Genomic DNA, 14,677 nt, shown 5'->3' with positions numbered 1-14,677 from the left:
GACGAGGGAGGAGAAATTGCAGCCTTACTCCTTTTTTTTTCTGTTCTTTCTCCTTTCAAACAGACGGAGGTTCTCTAAAGTGCTGTCGGGTTCGATTTTAGCGGGAATTGAATGCCGGTTTCATTGATTTGATATCGAGGCTGAGAAGACTGTTTAACCCGTTGAGGACGAGTCCCGAGTATACTCGGGCAGGTGTCTATGGGAAATGCGTGTTGTAGCAAAATCAGTCCGTCCTCAACGGGTTAATTTGATTGAAGGGAGTCGTGGCGGGTAAATGACCTGTTATTCGAATTGCAGCAAGTCTCTCAAATGAGAAATTACTCGACGCATCAGAGAGGAATTTTCCGCGAAATAAAACTACATTTCGATGGTAAAATTTTCAGCTAGTATCTTCTTTAGAGCATAAATGGTGAACATGCAACAAACCACTAAATATGCAACAACAAAAAAAAAAGAAGTCATTTAATTTCAAGTGCAATGATTTGGTAATTTGCCATGATCACTAAATTTTAGTTTCGAATCCTTTCATCTAGAATTACATAACAAGTATAATTTGTACTCCTCCAGCAGTTTCACGAGCCCCCCCCCCCCCCCCGAGTTAAAATCTGCCATTGATGCGTCATTATCACATGGTGATTTTCCTCTGACTCCCCCCCCCCCCCCTCTCTCTCTCTCTCTCTCTCTCTCCTTCTTTTTTGCAACAGCGCCTTCAACGAGCTTATTGGGAACATTTCCGCCTTGCAGAATAAGAACTATGGCGACAAGGAGCGTGGTGCCACTCGGTAAGTGTGTCCAATAGAAACGGCCTCTCGTTCACGTGATCAATCAGCCACTGTTTGTCTCTATAGCAACACAATAACGATTTGATATTGACAACAATTCGATGTAATGTACTAGACGAATAGAAATGCAACGTTTTATTGGTTCCTGACAATAGTCACAGTGTGATGACACGTGTATCCCCGTGTCTGATGAATACCTTTAATTTCTCATCGGTGATGAATTATAGAGTATGTTGAAAAACGTATTGCGCATGCCCTGTTAGAACAAGCTTTCTCTTCAACAACGTTTGCACAAAAGTTTAGTCTTTCAAGTATACATTCACATTTCATTACAGGGTTGTGGGCATTTTTTCTTTGGTAATTAAGTTCTCGTTAATTTTCAATTGTAAGATTATGACTAATTACCATAAAGTGATATATATATATATATATATATATATATATATACACACACACACATTTTCATTTTTGGTGCTGGAAAAGGCGGTCTAAAAGTAGATTGTATAAATTGTTCTGGTATTTGTATACGTGGGTCTAATTTGTAACCCTCATCAGGCAGTATATGCTTTGTTATCACCCATTCATCGAATACAGTACCATGCTTCCATAATCAAACGTTGTGCAGTATACTGCCCAACTTGGTGGAGTGACGTATGCATGTTCATTAGGTCGGCGCCACGGAATAATTATATAATATGCGAGATCGGGTCATCGATATGTATATCTGTATATAAAGCCGTTGGTTACCAATGGTTACTAGTTGATATTACCCGGAGATATATGGACAACGAAAACAAAAAGAAAATGTATAGATGCATAGTATTGAATTAAATCATTAAAAAAAAATCAACGATCATGATGATATCAGATGTTAATTAAAACATTCCCAAAATGTACATGGACTTTGAAATGACGTAGGTGGTTAAGATGTGTTGTGCTATCTTAAGTGGCGAAATGATGGTAATACAAGATGATATAATAAAAAAAAAAAGAAATCTGAATGACAAAGCGTCTTTACTCGCAAAATACTGCCAGAAATGTTGCCAACCCTTCACAAGTTCCAGTAATCCATTATTCTTCAAAACTCAAAATTAAAACTCATTTCCTTCCCATGACATGTCAATGAAATTCATGGTATCTTTATCCCTTTAAATTCTTATAGTATAAGCGTTATGGATTATGATTTTTTTTTCTCACCGGAGATATATGGACAACGAAAACAAAAAGAAAATGTATAGATGCATAGTATTGAATTAAATCATTAAAAAAAAAATCAACGATCATGATGATATCAGATGTTAATTAAAACATTCCCAATATGTACATGGACTCAACGAAGATTTCTTAATTACTACTTAATACGGATAGCATTGGGCAATGAGTTCTGTTTATGGTTGATGCCTTTTTAAATCATGTTCTGCAGTACACAATGTGTCATCGCAGCCGGTGTCTGCGATCTGTCCTAACGGTGTTTCTTGGCACTGAATTTGTTTTAGGCTTATGAAAACCTTTGACCCCTTAGCCGGACTTTTGACATGGATTACCAAAATCAAAGGGTATATTTCTGCGTTAGTCGTCAATTTTTGTCTAGCCTAATTGTTCGATCAGTCACTAAAGTGCACTCGATTCTTCCCTTTTCTAACAAGCTGTGTCAAGCTTGTCTGTTTGCCTCACTCTTGTTTGTTGTTTTTGGGAATGTTTCCTATTTCTTACAAGTAGTCAACTATTTAGAGATATAAACATAAACATGTATATGTTTATGTATATAATACTTACGTAGATATGTCACACTCGAACCCGATTAACATACTGGACCCCTCTCCCTTTTCTCTCCAATGTCCTCCCCTAATTTTCCAAAGGAATTGAAAACGTATTTACCTAGCAAGATCTATATTCCATTTGCGTTGGCAGACAGAGCTGTCTCATCCCTACGCTGTGTCCCAAATTCACAATCAATTCAGGACTTTGCGCTTTGTTTGAATGAGAGGGATGTTTTGTTTTATTTATTTTTTTTTGCTGTTGTTTTGTGAAGGCAAACTTGTTTTAAGCATAGAATGGAGTTCCTCTTTGAAAGAATCTCATAATGTCGATTCATATGACCATAATCATGTCGATATGTGAATATTTTCAAACAAAGACCTAGTCGCGAGGAGCTGACAATTCCCATCAGCAAGCTCAAAAAGTGAGTCTCGATAATTTTTCTTTCTTCCGCTACTTGATCTTTTCTATATCATTTTCATCGTATCCGCCAAGATGGTATATATAACGATAGTACCGTTGCATCTGCATTTCGCATTTTTTTTTTCTTCTCAAGACTACGCGACAACACTTAGCTCATAAAACCCATCATTAGTGTATCATGTCCATAAACATATCAAGTGATTTAAATATTTTCCTATTTTTATACGCTTTTCCCCCACTCTCGCAAGTACAGGACAACACTTAGCTCATAAAATCCATCATTATCGTATATGTCCATAAACACGTCTTTAGTGATTTTCATATTTCTATACGCCTTTTCCCCTACTCTGGCAAGTACAGGCGTCTTTATCTCGCAGAATCATATATGCCCGAATCCATCCCTTTAAATATTATCCATGTACTCATCCAGTCTAGTTAATACATAAACACCTCCTGCCTACATCTCATTTAAGACGATTCATTTATGTCTCCATTGTAAAGTATCCCTCTCCATTTATAATTTCATACTCCGCTGAAAGTTTCGTATTGATATTGATGACTATCATGTATTGAAATAATAATATAATGACCACTCTTTCTTTATTCATGATATTTTTGTTTCACTCAGGCATGTTTTGAACAGTCATATAGAGTCACCATGGTCACGTCAACAGTTAGAATAGTCCATTTCTAGTTATCATATAAATCGAAACATGTTCCATTGACTGTACAGATGTGATGTTGTTTGAGTGAAGGTGATAGTGCATATTTTCATTTTCTCAACTGTACATGTTTCTGGACCTATCATCTCCAGAAAAAAAAGAAAGAGTTTCAAGTGAAATACTAGTATATAGAGGATACCACAAAAGTCTACTCTGGTTAGGGCAGTGATGTTGATTGAACAACCCAAATCCTCATCCTCTCAACAACAACAAAATCAGTTAAACATACGGACAAACAATCAAACAAACAGTAAACTGAAAACTCAGAAACAACAACAACCAGGAACAGCAATAAATGAAGAATGAAATAATAATTATTAATGTTAAAGAAATTCATGATAAGTGGGTGTTCTACCATCATTATTATCAGTAACCAGAAGAAAAATGCCGTGTAAGATTACCCAGTTACACCTCTCGCCTGTCCCGGCAGGTTACTTAACAAGGATTCAAACAGGTACGAAATATCGTAAGTGGCTTGTTGGCCGACGAGACCTATATGTACATGTTGGCCAACACCTATTTCTCCTTACCCTCGAGCTGTGGTGATGGATTGCTAAACACGCATATAACACCACGCTATAGAACCATTTCACATTAAACACCTATTAATAGCCCTACCTAATCATCCTAAGAGGAAAAACAACAACAACAACGCTAATATCTCACGTGTGACTGTCCCTATATTCTGATATGTTCTTCATTTTGGTTGCATATTTACTGTGTTCATCATCTTTAATTGTAGTTATAACTCCACTGCGTTCTGAGTCTTTTATTATATAACATTTCCAAGCTCGTATACCTTTGCTTGGTGTGAATTTAACCCTCACCTTTTACTCGTGTGCGAAAACTTGACTGCCGAATATCTGTCAGTGTCTCTTTCTTGCTATTTCTTTTTTTTCCCTGGAAGGTTGCGGTATTACTAGCGTGTGAGCTGACTGTCGTTTTGTTTGATATATTTTTTTAGACATTTTATGATATCTCTTTGATGTGTATTCTTGTAATCGTCAAAAAGTGAGGCATGCCCATAATATCTCTCTTTTTTTGTCGTCAATCAAATTAAGATGTAATGTGCATGGCGCCTATTCAATCCAGTTTATTGAAGGACTTTCTGTTCGTAGGTCTTATTTTAGAACAATGAAAGCGTATTCTTCGAATAGGGTTATTTTTAAACTCAACCACAAGACAAGAAAAACTGTAGTATGAAAGCATACACCTTCAAGTAGAAACGTATAGGGTCCCCCCCCCCCCAATAACTTGATTTTAGTGATCCGCTGATATAGTGATATTGGTGATACTGATGATTATTCCAACTTAACTACACTTACGCTAATCATGACATTTTTGTAGAAAATTAAGCTTTGAGATTTGAATCTATTAAAAACAAAAAAAAAAGTATGATATCTGCTTGTTGCCATATGCACGGATAGGTGTCAGAAACAAGTGTGCATTTCCAGAATAGTATATAGCCTAGTCTGTTCTTCAATTTTTTTTTTAAATTCCCAGCAATTCTCCGGAGATGTCGATTACAGCCCCGAGGCATTTACGGTAGAAAACCTTTAGTCTAGTGTAATCCTTTTGTGCATGCGCAGTTTTATCATTTCCATCTTACCTGATAGAAGGATGGATGCATGGATTTGATTAGCATTAGAAGTGCATTACACAGAAGCGATTTTTATTTTTCTCAGCCACATTGAAACACTGTGATCATAATATGCTATATCCTCAGTAGGTGACTCAAAAACAGAGATGAAAACAATATGTAGGATAGAATAAAGCTAGTAGATTATGCAGTATAATGATCGTCGTATTTGACGTCAGATTGAGAAACAAAAATGGAAAATTTTTGAAAATACAATTAATTTTTGCAAGACTATCCTATAAAATTTCCTCTTCTGAACCGGCGTAAATACTAGAGAAACCAAAATATATTTGCTGAGGGCTAAATGCAAGTAATATCTTGAAGAAAATTATTAAATTAATAATTGAAATCATTTGTTAAAATTATTGTATTAATAATTACAAATATGGACTGATAAGTTCATTTTCGTTGCACTTGCCAATATCAGCAAATGCTGCTTCCCTGTCGAATACTGCAAGAGTTCTAGGCCCGTCTCGTCGCAACAAAATTGTTAGAAACAGCTTAGCGATTAATATCTTGCTTAATTTCGTAGAGTGTAGAAAGAATTGTCACTGGGCTTAATTTCGTAGACTGAAGAAAAAAGTGTCAGTGGCGAGAAGTTAGAGTTAAGAAAATAAGGAAGTCATCCTTTTCAGGAGTGAAATGTACACACTTAGTTTACGGATGAGAGTACGACGGTGAATATTACTCGATCGAACACGCACAATGTATCGATGATTGAATGCGATTCAATCTAACTGCACGTAAATTTTGATAAATAACTAGATGAATAAATAGATAATTGAATAAATGAATGGATGAATAAATAAATACATAATTGAATAAATAAATGGATGAATAAGTAAATAGACAAATAAGTAAATAAATAAATAAATAAATAAATAAATAAATAAATAAATAAATAACGACAGCTACTTGGAGAGAGCCTGATATATTCAGTTTTTTTAGAATGTTCAGTATTAGATATCAGACACTGAAGTAAATAATCACTTTAAAGAAAACCATGGCCAGTACAGTTGCTGACTTTCTGTTTATTGAATCCGTCTTGGACGCCCAGATCGAGCTCGGAGATGGACAACACGGAGATCGCGAGAGTGAAGCCGATTCAGGAGACTTTGGCAGGGATACACCTCGAAGACCTGGATATCGTGGCCACCTTGGGTATCGGCGGCTTCGGCAGAGTTGAGCTGGTAGGGTCAAAATTCACTCCGTCTTGTTTTTTTCGCTTTGGTTTTTTTTTTTCACAAATTAATACACAAATCTCCATCTTGATCTTCTATAACTGAAGAACTGTTAGTAACTGATCTAACGAAAGTGTACAATTTTTCAATACTGTATTTTTAATGCTGTATTAACAAACGCTTTTGAATATTTCAGTCATTCGGTCGACCACAGCTCTACTGAAGCAGGGTGAACAGATTAAATATGAATGATTTTATTTTGTTTTATTTACTTATTTATTTATTCATCTATCTTTCTATCTATCTATCTATCTGTCTATCTATCTATTTTTTGCTTGAGTAGTGAAAAAAAATGTGGATTTGAAGTGAGGGAAATATGAACATGAAAACAATCGTATAATTTATCATTCGATGACAAACACACCTACTCTTTCCTCTGGCAAAATTTGATCGTTTTGAGTCTTTTTAGGGCTCAAATTAGAACTTCTTTTAGCGCTTTGAATGAAAGATTGTGTGCATGACCATTGATGAGCTCCAGCAAGGCGTATAATTAATTTGTTATCGAAAAAGACCATGCGAAAGCTGAATTCAAATTTATGAGAACTGCGGTCCATAACCCATTAATTCCTTCATTCCTTCTCTTCGCATGAGCGTGATTTCCCGTAAATCAATGCTTTATGACGATGGTCTTTGCAAACAATTTATTACCCTCTCACAAAGACCGTGAAACATACTCAGTTTGTTTACATAACACATCATTTGCGTGAAAATGTAAATAACCGCACCTTCGACTAATAGCCTGCGAGATATATGAAAATGAGATATCGATTTCCTGCTTCTTTATTTTCTAACAGGTGCAACTAGCCGGTGATAAGCGCACGTTCGCGCTGAAATGCCTGAAGAAGCACCACATTGTGGAGACGAGGCAGCAAGAGCATATCTTCTCAGAGAAGAAGATCATGATCGAATCCAGTTCGCCCTTCATCGTCAAGTAAGTCGCTGAAGGGTATATCCCCTTCTTGAGGGTGTGGCTTGCTTCTAGCTCGACCAACCGACTCACACCAGTCGGTTATTTGGTCGAGCGAAGGGTACATTATTTTGCTTATTTTTTATTCTATTTCATTCAATCAATGAATACTGACATTTAAAATTAAGTAGAATAAATGTGAGTATAATAATTTGTATAGTGATGAATAATTAGTACAGTACTGAAAAGGGATTGTTTGTTAGTAATAAAAAGTATTAAAAATAACGCGGTATATTGATTGTGATATTGTATGTGTGGTGAAATAATTTATCAGAGTGTAAGGATTATGAAATTGATGTAAAGATATACTGTATATGTTTTTTGACAATTTGTTTCCATTGATGAACGATAAAATGTTCTTTAAAAGAAAAAATATTACTATAAAGTGTGAAGTACAATGATCAATAATGTATAATAGTACTCAGATGTTTAGCCGCTGAATAGACTGTGACAGGAGGTAAGCCTCAATTTGGCCATGGCATGACGCGTTTGTGTGTATCCCTCTTGTTTTTCCCGAACCAGGTTGTTCAAGACATTCCGTGACAAGAAGTATATCTACATGCTGATGGAAGTTTGCCTTGGAGGTGAACTGTGGACCATTCTCAGGGACAAGTGAGTGCCTCCTTTCTCGTTTCCCTGGAAGTCAAGAGCATCTTGAGAACCCCCTCTCTCGCTCTTCTATGAACACCTGTTCTTTAAACATCTCTCAGTCGCGGGTCCAGGAGAGGGTGCACAGGGCGCCCCCCCCCCCCTCTTTATTTTATTTTATTTTATTTATCTATTTTTTTTTTTTTGCTTTTCAGCTGATGAAACCCGGAAGTGGCACCAGAAATATAAACTGCTTTGCGCTCCCCCCCCCCCCCTTTTACGAAATTCCTTGATCCACCCCTGTCAGTTGCAATTCAAACATTTTAAAGTTCATATTTCTTTTTGTCTGTCTATATTTAGCGTGCCTTTCTCTTCGTTCTTGGAAAACAGACCTGAAACAATGTTTTCGTTTTGAAATCAACATTCAATATAATGTTACTTGAATTAGACGGATGAAAAGATTTGGTGCTGCGTCATGTACACATACATTACAAAAGATTTGTCATTAATAATAGATTTTTATCCCCCCGACGAAATAATGGGATTTACGTTCGAATGCGAAATACGTCAGGTTGATGTTCTCTAAAACATAATGTGTAGCTCGTGTGTCAAATTGTGACTCTAAATAGCTACCATTTCGCTCTTGCCAGCGATGCAACTGAAGTGTGTACATTGCCAAGAGCAAAATCCTCTTTTCGCGGAATTTGTTATTCAACAACGGACGAACTTACACTGTCATCACAGACTACATTAACATTACATTCATAGTAAAGGCGTTCTTTGATGGGTAGTACATGAATTAACGACATGGTAAAAACTTCATCAGTTTACCGTGAAGGTTTTGCAAGCAGCGATCAAAATAGTTCTCCCCTTACCTTTTTTATGCCTCCGCCACGAAGTGGTGCCGGAGGCATTATGTTTTCGGGTTGTCCGTCCGTCCGTCCGTCCGTCCGTCCGTCCTTCCGTCCGTCCGTCCGTCCGTCCGTCCGTCCTTCCGTCCGTCCGTAATGAATTTTGTGGACAAGGTAACTATCGAAACCTGTTGAGGTATCCTAATGAAACTTGGCATGTATGTGTATTAGGGGGTGAAGTTGTGCCTATCAACTTTTGGGTGCACATGCTCAAGGTCAAAGGTCAAAAGGTCAAGGTCAAATACATAAAATTTCACTATTTCCACCATATCTATTGAATGCCTGAAGATATTTTCTTGAAACTTAGTGTATACATGTATTACCCAATTAAGATTCTCTGGTGAAAGTTTGGGTCATGAGGTCAAAGGTCAAAGGTCAAAAGGTCAGGGTCAAATACATAAAATTTCACTATTTCCACCATATCTATTGAATACGTGAAGATATTTTCTTGAAACTTAGTGTATACATGTATTACCCAATCAAGATTCTCTGGTGAAAGTTTGGGTCATGAGGTCAAAGGTCAAAGGTCAAAAGGTCAAGTAAAATATTAAAACTTCTTTTTTTTTTTTCTCCATACCTTGGAAAATTGTTCAAGGTATCTTCATGGAACATAGTATATTTCATGGGGTTCATGAGGTTCATGGGGTCAAAGGTCAGGGGTCAAAGGTCAAGTGCAACACTTCAAAATTTTACTATTTCCCTCCTATCATGCAATGCCAGCAGGGTTATTTTTTTTTTACACTTGGTGTATGCATACATGTGTAACCTAATAGAAATTCTCTGGAAAGTTTTTTTTTTTCTTCTTTTTTTGCCTCAAAGGTCAAAAGGTCAAAGATCAAGTGAAAGTGCTGAACTAACTTTTTCCTCCATATCTCGGAAGTGGCTCAAGTTATCTTGAAACTTAGTACATATTATGCATGTTCTACCTGAAAGTGATTATCTTATCAATTTTAGGGTCAAGGGCCAGATGAAAATGGTAACAATTTACTATTCAATTCAGAAATTGCACTTTTTCTCCACACCTGTACCTTGAAAATTACTGAATGCCTAAATGTATGAATGGGTCAAAGTCGAGTTAAAAGTCCTTAAATCCCTAGATACATGCTCTCCTATTCATCCAATTAAACCTAGGTCAAGGAAGGTGAACATTCAACACATTTGTGACAAACTTGTCATTTCAATATTTTGCCAATTTTGTGAAAATGTAATCACACATTGTCCACATGTACTATCTAGACCTATTGGGAAAATCATGCATTATGGCGGAGGCATACCAGTCGCCAAAGCGACATTTCTAGTTTTTTTTTTCATTTATATAAATCGATAACGCTTGAGAAATGACTCGTACTACTATTAAAATTGTCTGTTTTCTTTTTGTTACTGCATCGATTGATTCTTCCAGGGGAAATTTCGACGACCGAACAACGCGGTTCTGCACGGCCTGCGTGGTAGAGGCGTTCCATTACCTGCACAGCCGCGGCATTGTTTACCGCGATCTAAAGCCGGAAAACCTGCTGCTGGACAGCAAGGGCTATGTCAAACTGGTAAGGGTGGGACTATGGGAGCGGAGAAACGCACAAACGCACGCGCCCACATTCACACGCAAACGTTCACAATTTGACCAAAAAAAAAAGTATTTATTCGTATAAACTTGAGAATGGAGCCAGTTGTGTTGTAGCTGAAATTCAATTGCAAGGATAAGACTTGTCACATTGAATTAGGTTGTACTGGTGCAGAATTCTACAATGCCGAGGTTTTTCTTCTTGTAGGATCTTACTAGTTGGAGAAGTTTGTTTGATTGCTTGTTTGTTTGTTCGTTGGTTTTTCGATGATTTAAGTGATAACAATGAGCTCAAAGCAGCAACATGTATTGGCAGTCTGAGTAAAATGAACGTTATTATGAACAGTGATGACTGTCAATAAATCATCTTTAAATGGTCAAACTTCGAGTCGTTGGGGAACAAAAAGATGACGTCATTTTTATGTGATTAGGCGGCTATGATGTCACGGAAAAAAGGAAAATCGCCCCAGTGGAATACACTCTTGTGTGATGGAGAAACAATGTACAATGATGAGAACACAGAGAGTGTTACGTCATCATTATTATGTACTTACAAGTAAGCGCGAGTATATTTCTAATAGTCCTATGCTAATAGTGATATTCGATATTTCCGTTCGTAGGTCGACTTCGGCTTTGCAAAGAAGATTGGGTTCGGTCGCAAAACGTGGACTTTCTGCGGTACGCCGGAGTATGTGGCACCGGAAATCATCCTGAACAAAGGTCATGACCTCTCTTGTGATTATTGGTCTCTGGGAATTCTCATCTTTGAGCTGTTGACGGGAAAGTAAGTCACGTGATTTTTTTGGTTTGTTAAAAAAAAAGTGACATGACGAACAAACAAATGAGGCAAAAGGGTGTCGTCGTGGTTTAATCTGAACTTATGTTGGTTACATAAAGCAATTGTAAATTGTATTTGATATGCATGTATGGTATCTCGTCAGACTGTTGGCCCTAAGTATGAAAAACTGTCGCACTGACAGACCCATACCGAGAAGCGATTGGCAAGGAGTATATTATGATGCTCATAATTGTATTCCGAAGACAAGAGTGATGCAGAAGTTTTGACAACGTGCCTTGATGTTCTTTTATGGTCATGGAATGTCCTTGAGTTCTTTGTTTCTCAAAAGCACTGGAAATACGCTTTAATTCGAAGTACTTTCAAGTGATATTATGCGTTTTGTGCGAGTACAAGGGTATAAGGTCTGAACGTTTTAACAAATAGTCGGGCGTTTCTATATTTAGGAAGATATTTATGTACGTAATTGTTTGTTTTATTATTCGATGTCCTATGAAGATCCGGAGAAGTTCTTGGTCGAATCAAATGAAACGAAGTAAATTGGTGTCATGCCATATCGATGTCGAGTCTTCACTCAAACAAATAATTATTGTCATCAGTCTGAGCAAAACACATATTGTAATCATTCTGAGCAAAACAAACTTGAGACTCTCATCAGAAGGAAATTCAACATTATAACGAAATAATTATCCACCATCTTGATCAAATCTTGTTTTCTGTGTCCCTCATTTCTCATTCACTATTTTTCTCCCTCTTCTTCTTTTTGCCTCCCTTCTCTCCTTTCCTAATTTTCATCTCCTCCTCCTCCCCTTCCTCCTATTCCTCCTCTTCCTTCTCCTCCTCCTCCTCCTATTCCCCTCTCCCTCCACCTCCTCATCTTCTTCCTCCGCTACCTCCTCCTCCTCCTCTTCCTCTTCCTCCTTCTCCTCCTTGTACTTATCCCCTTCTTCCTATTCCACATCTTCCTCCTCCACTCCTCCTTCTCCTCCTCCTCTTACTCAACCTCTTCACTCCTTCTCCTTGTCCACCCCTCCTCCATTTCCTTCCTTTACTCCTTCTCCCCTACGCCACCTCCATTTTCTCCACCCCCCCCCCATCCCTCCTCCCTCCTGCCCCGCCTCCTACTACTTCTATACAGTCCTCCGTTTACGGCTAACGACCCGATGAAGACCTACAACATCATCCTGAAAGGCATAGACATCGTAGAGTTCCCCAAGAGAATTCCGCGGAGCGCCGGCAACCTGATCAAACGGCTTTGTCGGGACAACCCATCGGAGAGGATCGGTTACCAGAAGAACGGACTCAGTGACATCAAGAAGCATAAGTACGATGTCGTATTTATGTTCATCCTGTTCAAAGATTTTCCTGCAAATTCACTCATAAAAGAGGATCAAACCTCATTTGAGCAGTCCATGAACTATAGTGACCTCTAATGCCGGACAGCTTCCAATAAAGGCTAATGACTACATTATGACATGATGGCTGTGAGTTTGAATTCATGTACAGAAAATAGATGGTATGAATAGAATATGTACTGCAACATCATGTGATTTTAAGGCTGGACAGGTTTGAAAGAAGCCTACGTATCATTAAACCGTAATGCTAGTTACATAATGGATGTTTAACTGGAGTGCTGAATCTTTCCAAATTTGACTCTTAAAAGTTATGTTTGTTTGTTTTTTATATGACAATTTAGAAATGCACACTGATTTTTCACTGTCTTGTTACTTATCTGTTAATCCATATTTTGTATTTCAAGGTAGTTCTTCCATAGCAACAGCTTTTGCATTTTAGCTAGTGTAGATATCAGGTGGCGACACAAATGCGAGTACACACACTTGATAAAAAACAAAACAAAACAAAACAAAACAAGACAAAACAAAACAAAACGAAAACAAACAAACATTCTGTAATGAATTTGAAACTCTGGCGGAGCAGTAGAATTTTGTCGATATTCGTCTCATTAAAAAAAACAACGCACACACACACACACACACACACACACAAAACACGCGATGGACATTACGAGCTCTTCCATTTTTCCACAGGTGGTTCCAGGGTTTCGACTGGGAGGGACTGAGGAAGCAAGAAATGCCCACCCCTCTACCACCGAAGGTAAGGATGAATATATAGTGATGTTTGAATACCTATCTTTTGTTCCCATATCGTTTTGAAGGGAGGCTACAGAGTATCTCAAACTGATCGCCTTCATTTCATGATTATGACGTCAGTTATCCTCTGCACACATGCACTTACACACAAAACACCAAAACAATGATAATTTACTCCTTCTCCATTTTCATAGAAGTCTGTTTTTTTAGGAAAAACCAAGAAAAGATATTTAAATGCCCTGCAATGTGTCCCAAATTATCCTTTCACCTCTATATTCATGGAATCAGGTCCGAAAGGCATGGTTATATCGATACCATGAGGCATAATGACGTTTGAAGATACCTAACTCCTAAATACTACATATATTGTGATGACATTGTGTATACCATACGAGATTACGAAATCCTATCTTATCGTATTTTTTTCTCATAAATTTTCCTTTTTTGTCTGTCCGTTCTATTCCCAGGTTCTCGGACCGGCTGACTGCAGTAACTTCGACAGCTACCCGAAAGACATCGACATTCCCCCCGACGAAACCTCTGGCTGGGATGAACACTTCTAGGCCTGACACTGTCTCATTCCAATCCGCCATTATGGATATTGGCACAGTGTGTCCTACAAAAAAAAGAGGATTATGACTGTTATTAATCCCATTGATGAGAACTGCGAAGCAGGAGGGCGCCCTCAGTTGGCTCTCACAAAAGCTTCACCAAGTTAGCAAGTGTACTGTGCGACAGCGCGCGGCGGACTGTCATGGGCGGCAACTTGATCGTGCCGTTAGGAAAGATGTACTGTGGTCTGTTATGAATATCACGGATAGTAAGACTTCTCGTAATGGGAAAGCGACGTGAAATTCAAGCGACAGTGAAAGAAACGACGTGGAAGTGCTGGAATTGCTGTAAAAAGTTGTTGTCTTCATCGAACATGCACTCTTGAATTTGAAGACTTGAGTCAGAGATGAAGTGAAAAAAAAAAAGAAAACTTCACTAGCACTACACAGGATCTGCTTTGTTTTCTTTTTCTTTTTTTCTTTTTAGTAGTTGCGTATCTGAAAACATGTTTCAACATTTCCCACTTGTACAGAAGCCGGTTCAAAACGCAATTCAGATCAGGGCATGCAACAGGGTGGAATGTTATGGCACTGTAGTATGATAATTATGTCGGTTAAAGTATATTT

At 37.8% G+C, this 14,677-nt stretch overlaps 1 protein-coding gene across 1 annotated transcript in view; it reads left to right on the top strand.

The window, feature by feature from the left end:
• LOC140229056 (cGMP-dependent protein kinase 1-like) overlaps window positions 1-14,261 on the top strand; it is a 55,202-nt gene extending 40,941 nt beyond the window's left edge. Inside the window, exons 8-17 of the mRNA XM_072309316.1 lie at window positions 705-782; window positions 2,920-2,964; window positions 6,382-6,514; window positions 7,360-7,496; window positions 8,055-8,144; window positions 10,434-10,575; window positions 11,213-11,376; window positions 12,527-12,712; window positions 13,437-13,503; window positions 13,967-14,261. Coding sequence (XP_072165417.1) covers window positions 705-782; window positions 2,920-2,964; window positions 6,382-6,514; window positions 7,360-7,496; window positions 8,055-8,144; window positions 10,434-10,575; window positions 11,213-11,376; window positions 12,527-12,712; window positions 13,437-13,503; window positions 13,967-14,062 — 1,138 coding nt within the window. The 3' untranslated portion in view covers window positions 14,063-14,261. The remainder of the gene's footprint in view (window positions 1-704; window positions 783-2,919; window positions 2,965-6,381; window positions 6,515-7,359; window positions 7,497-8,054; window positions 8,145-10,433; window positions 10,576-11,212; window positions 11,377-12,526; window positions 12,713-13,436; window positions 13,504-13,966) is intronic.
• The last annotated feature ends 416 nt before the right edge of the window (window positions 14,262-14,677 follow it).

The sequence above is a fragment of the Diadema setosum genome, chromosome 5, assembly GCF_964275005.1.
Source record: "Diadema setosum chromosome 5, eeDiaSeto1, whole genome shotgun sequence".
NCBI classification, from domain to species: domain Eukaryota; kingdom Metazoa; phylum Echinodermata; class Echinoidea; order Diadematoida; family Diadematidae; genus Diadema; species Diadema setosum.
Note: the sequence above shows the minus strand (reverse complement) of the source record. Positions and strands in the feature narration are given on the sequence as shown.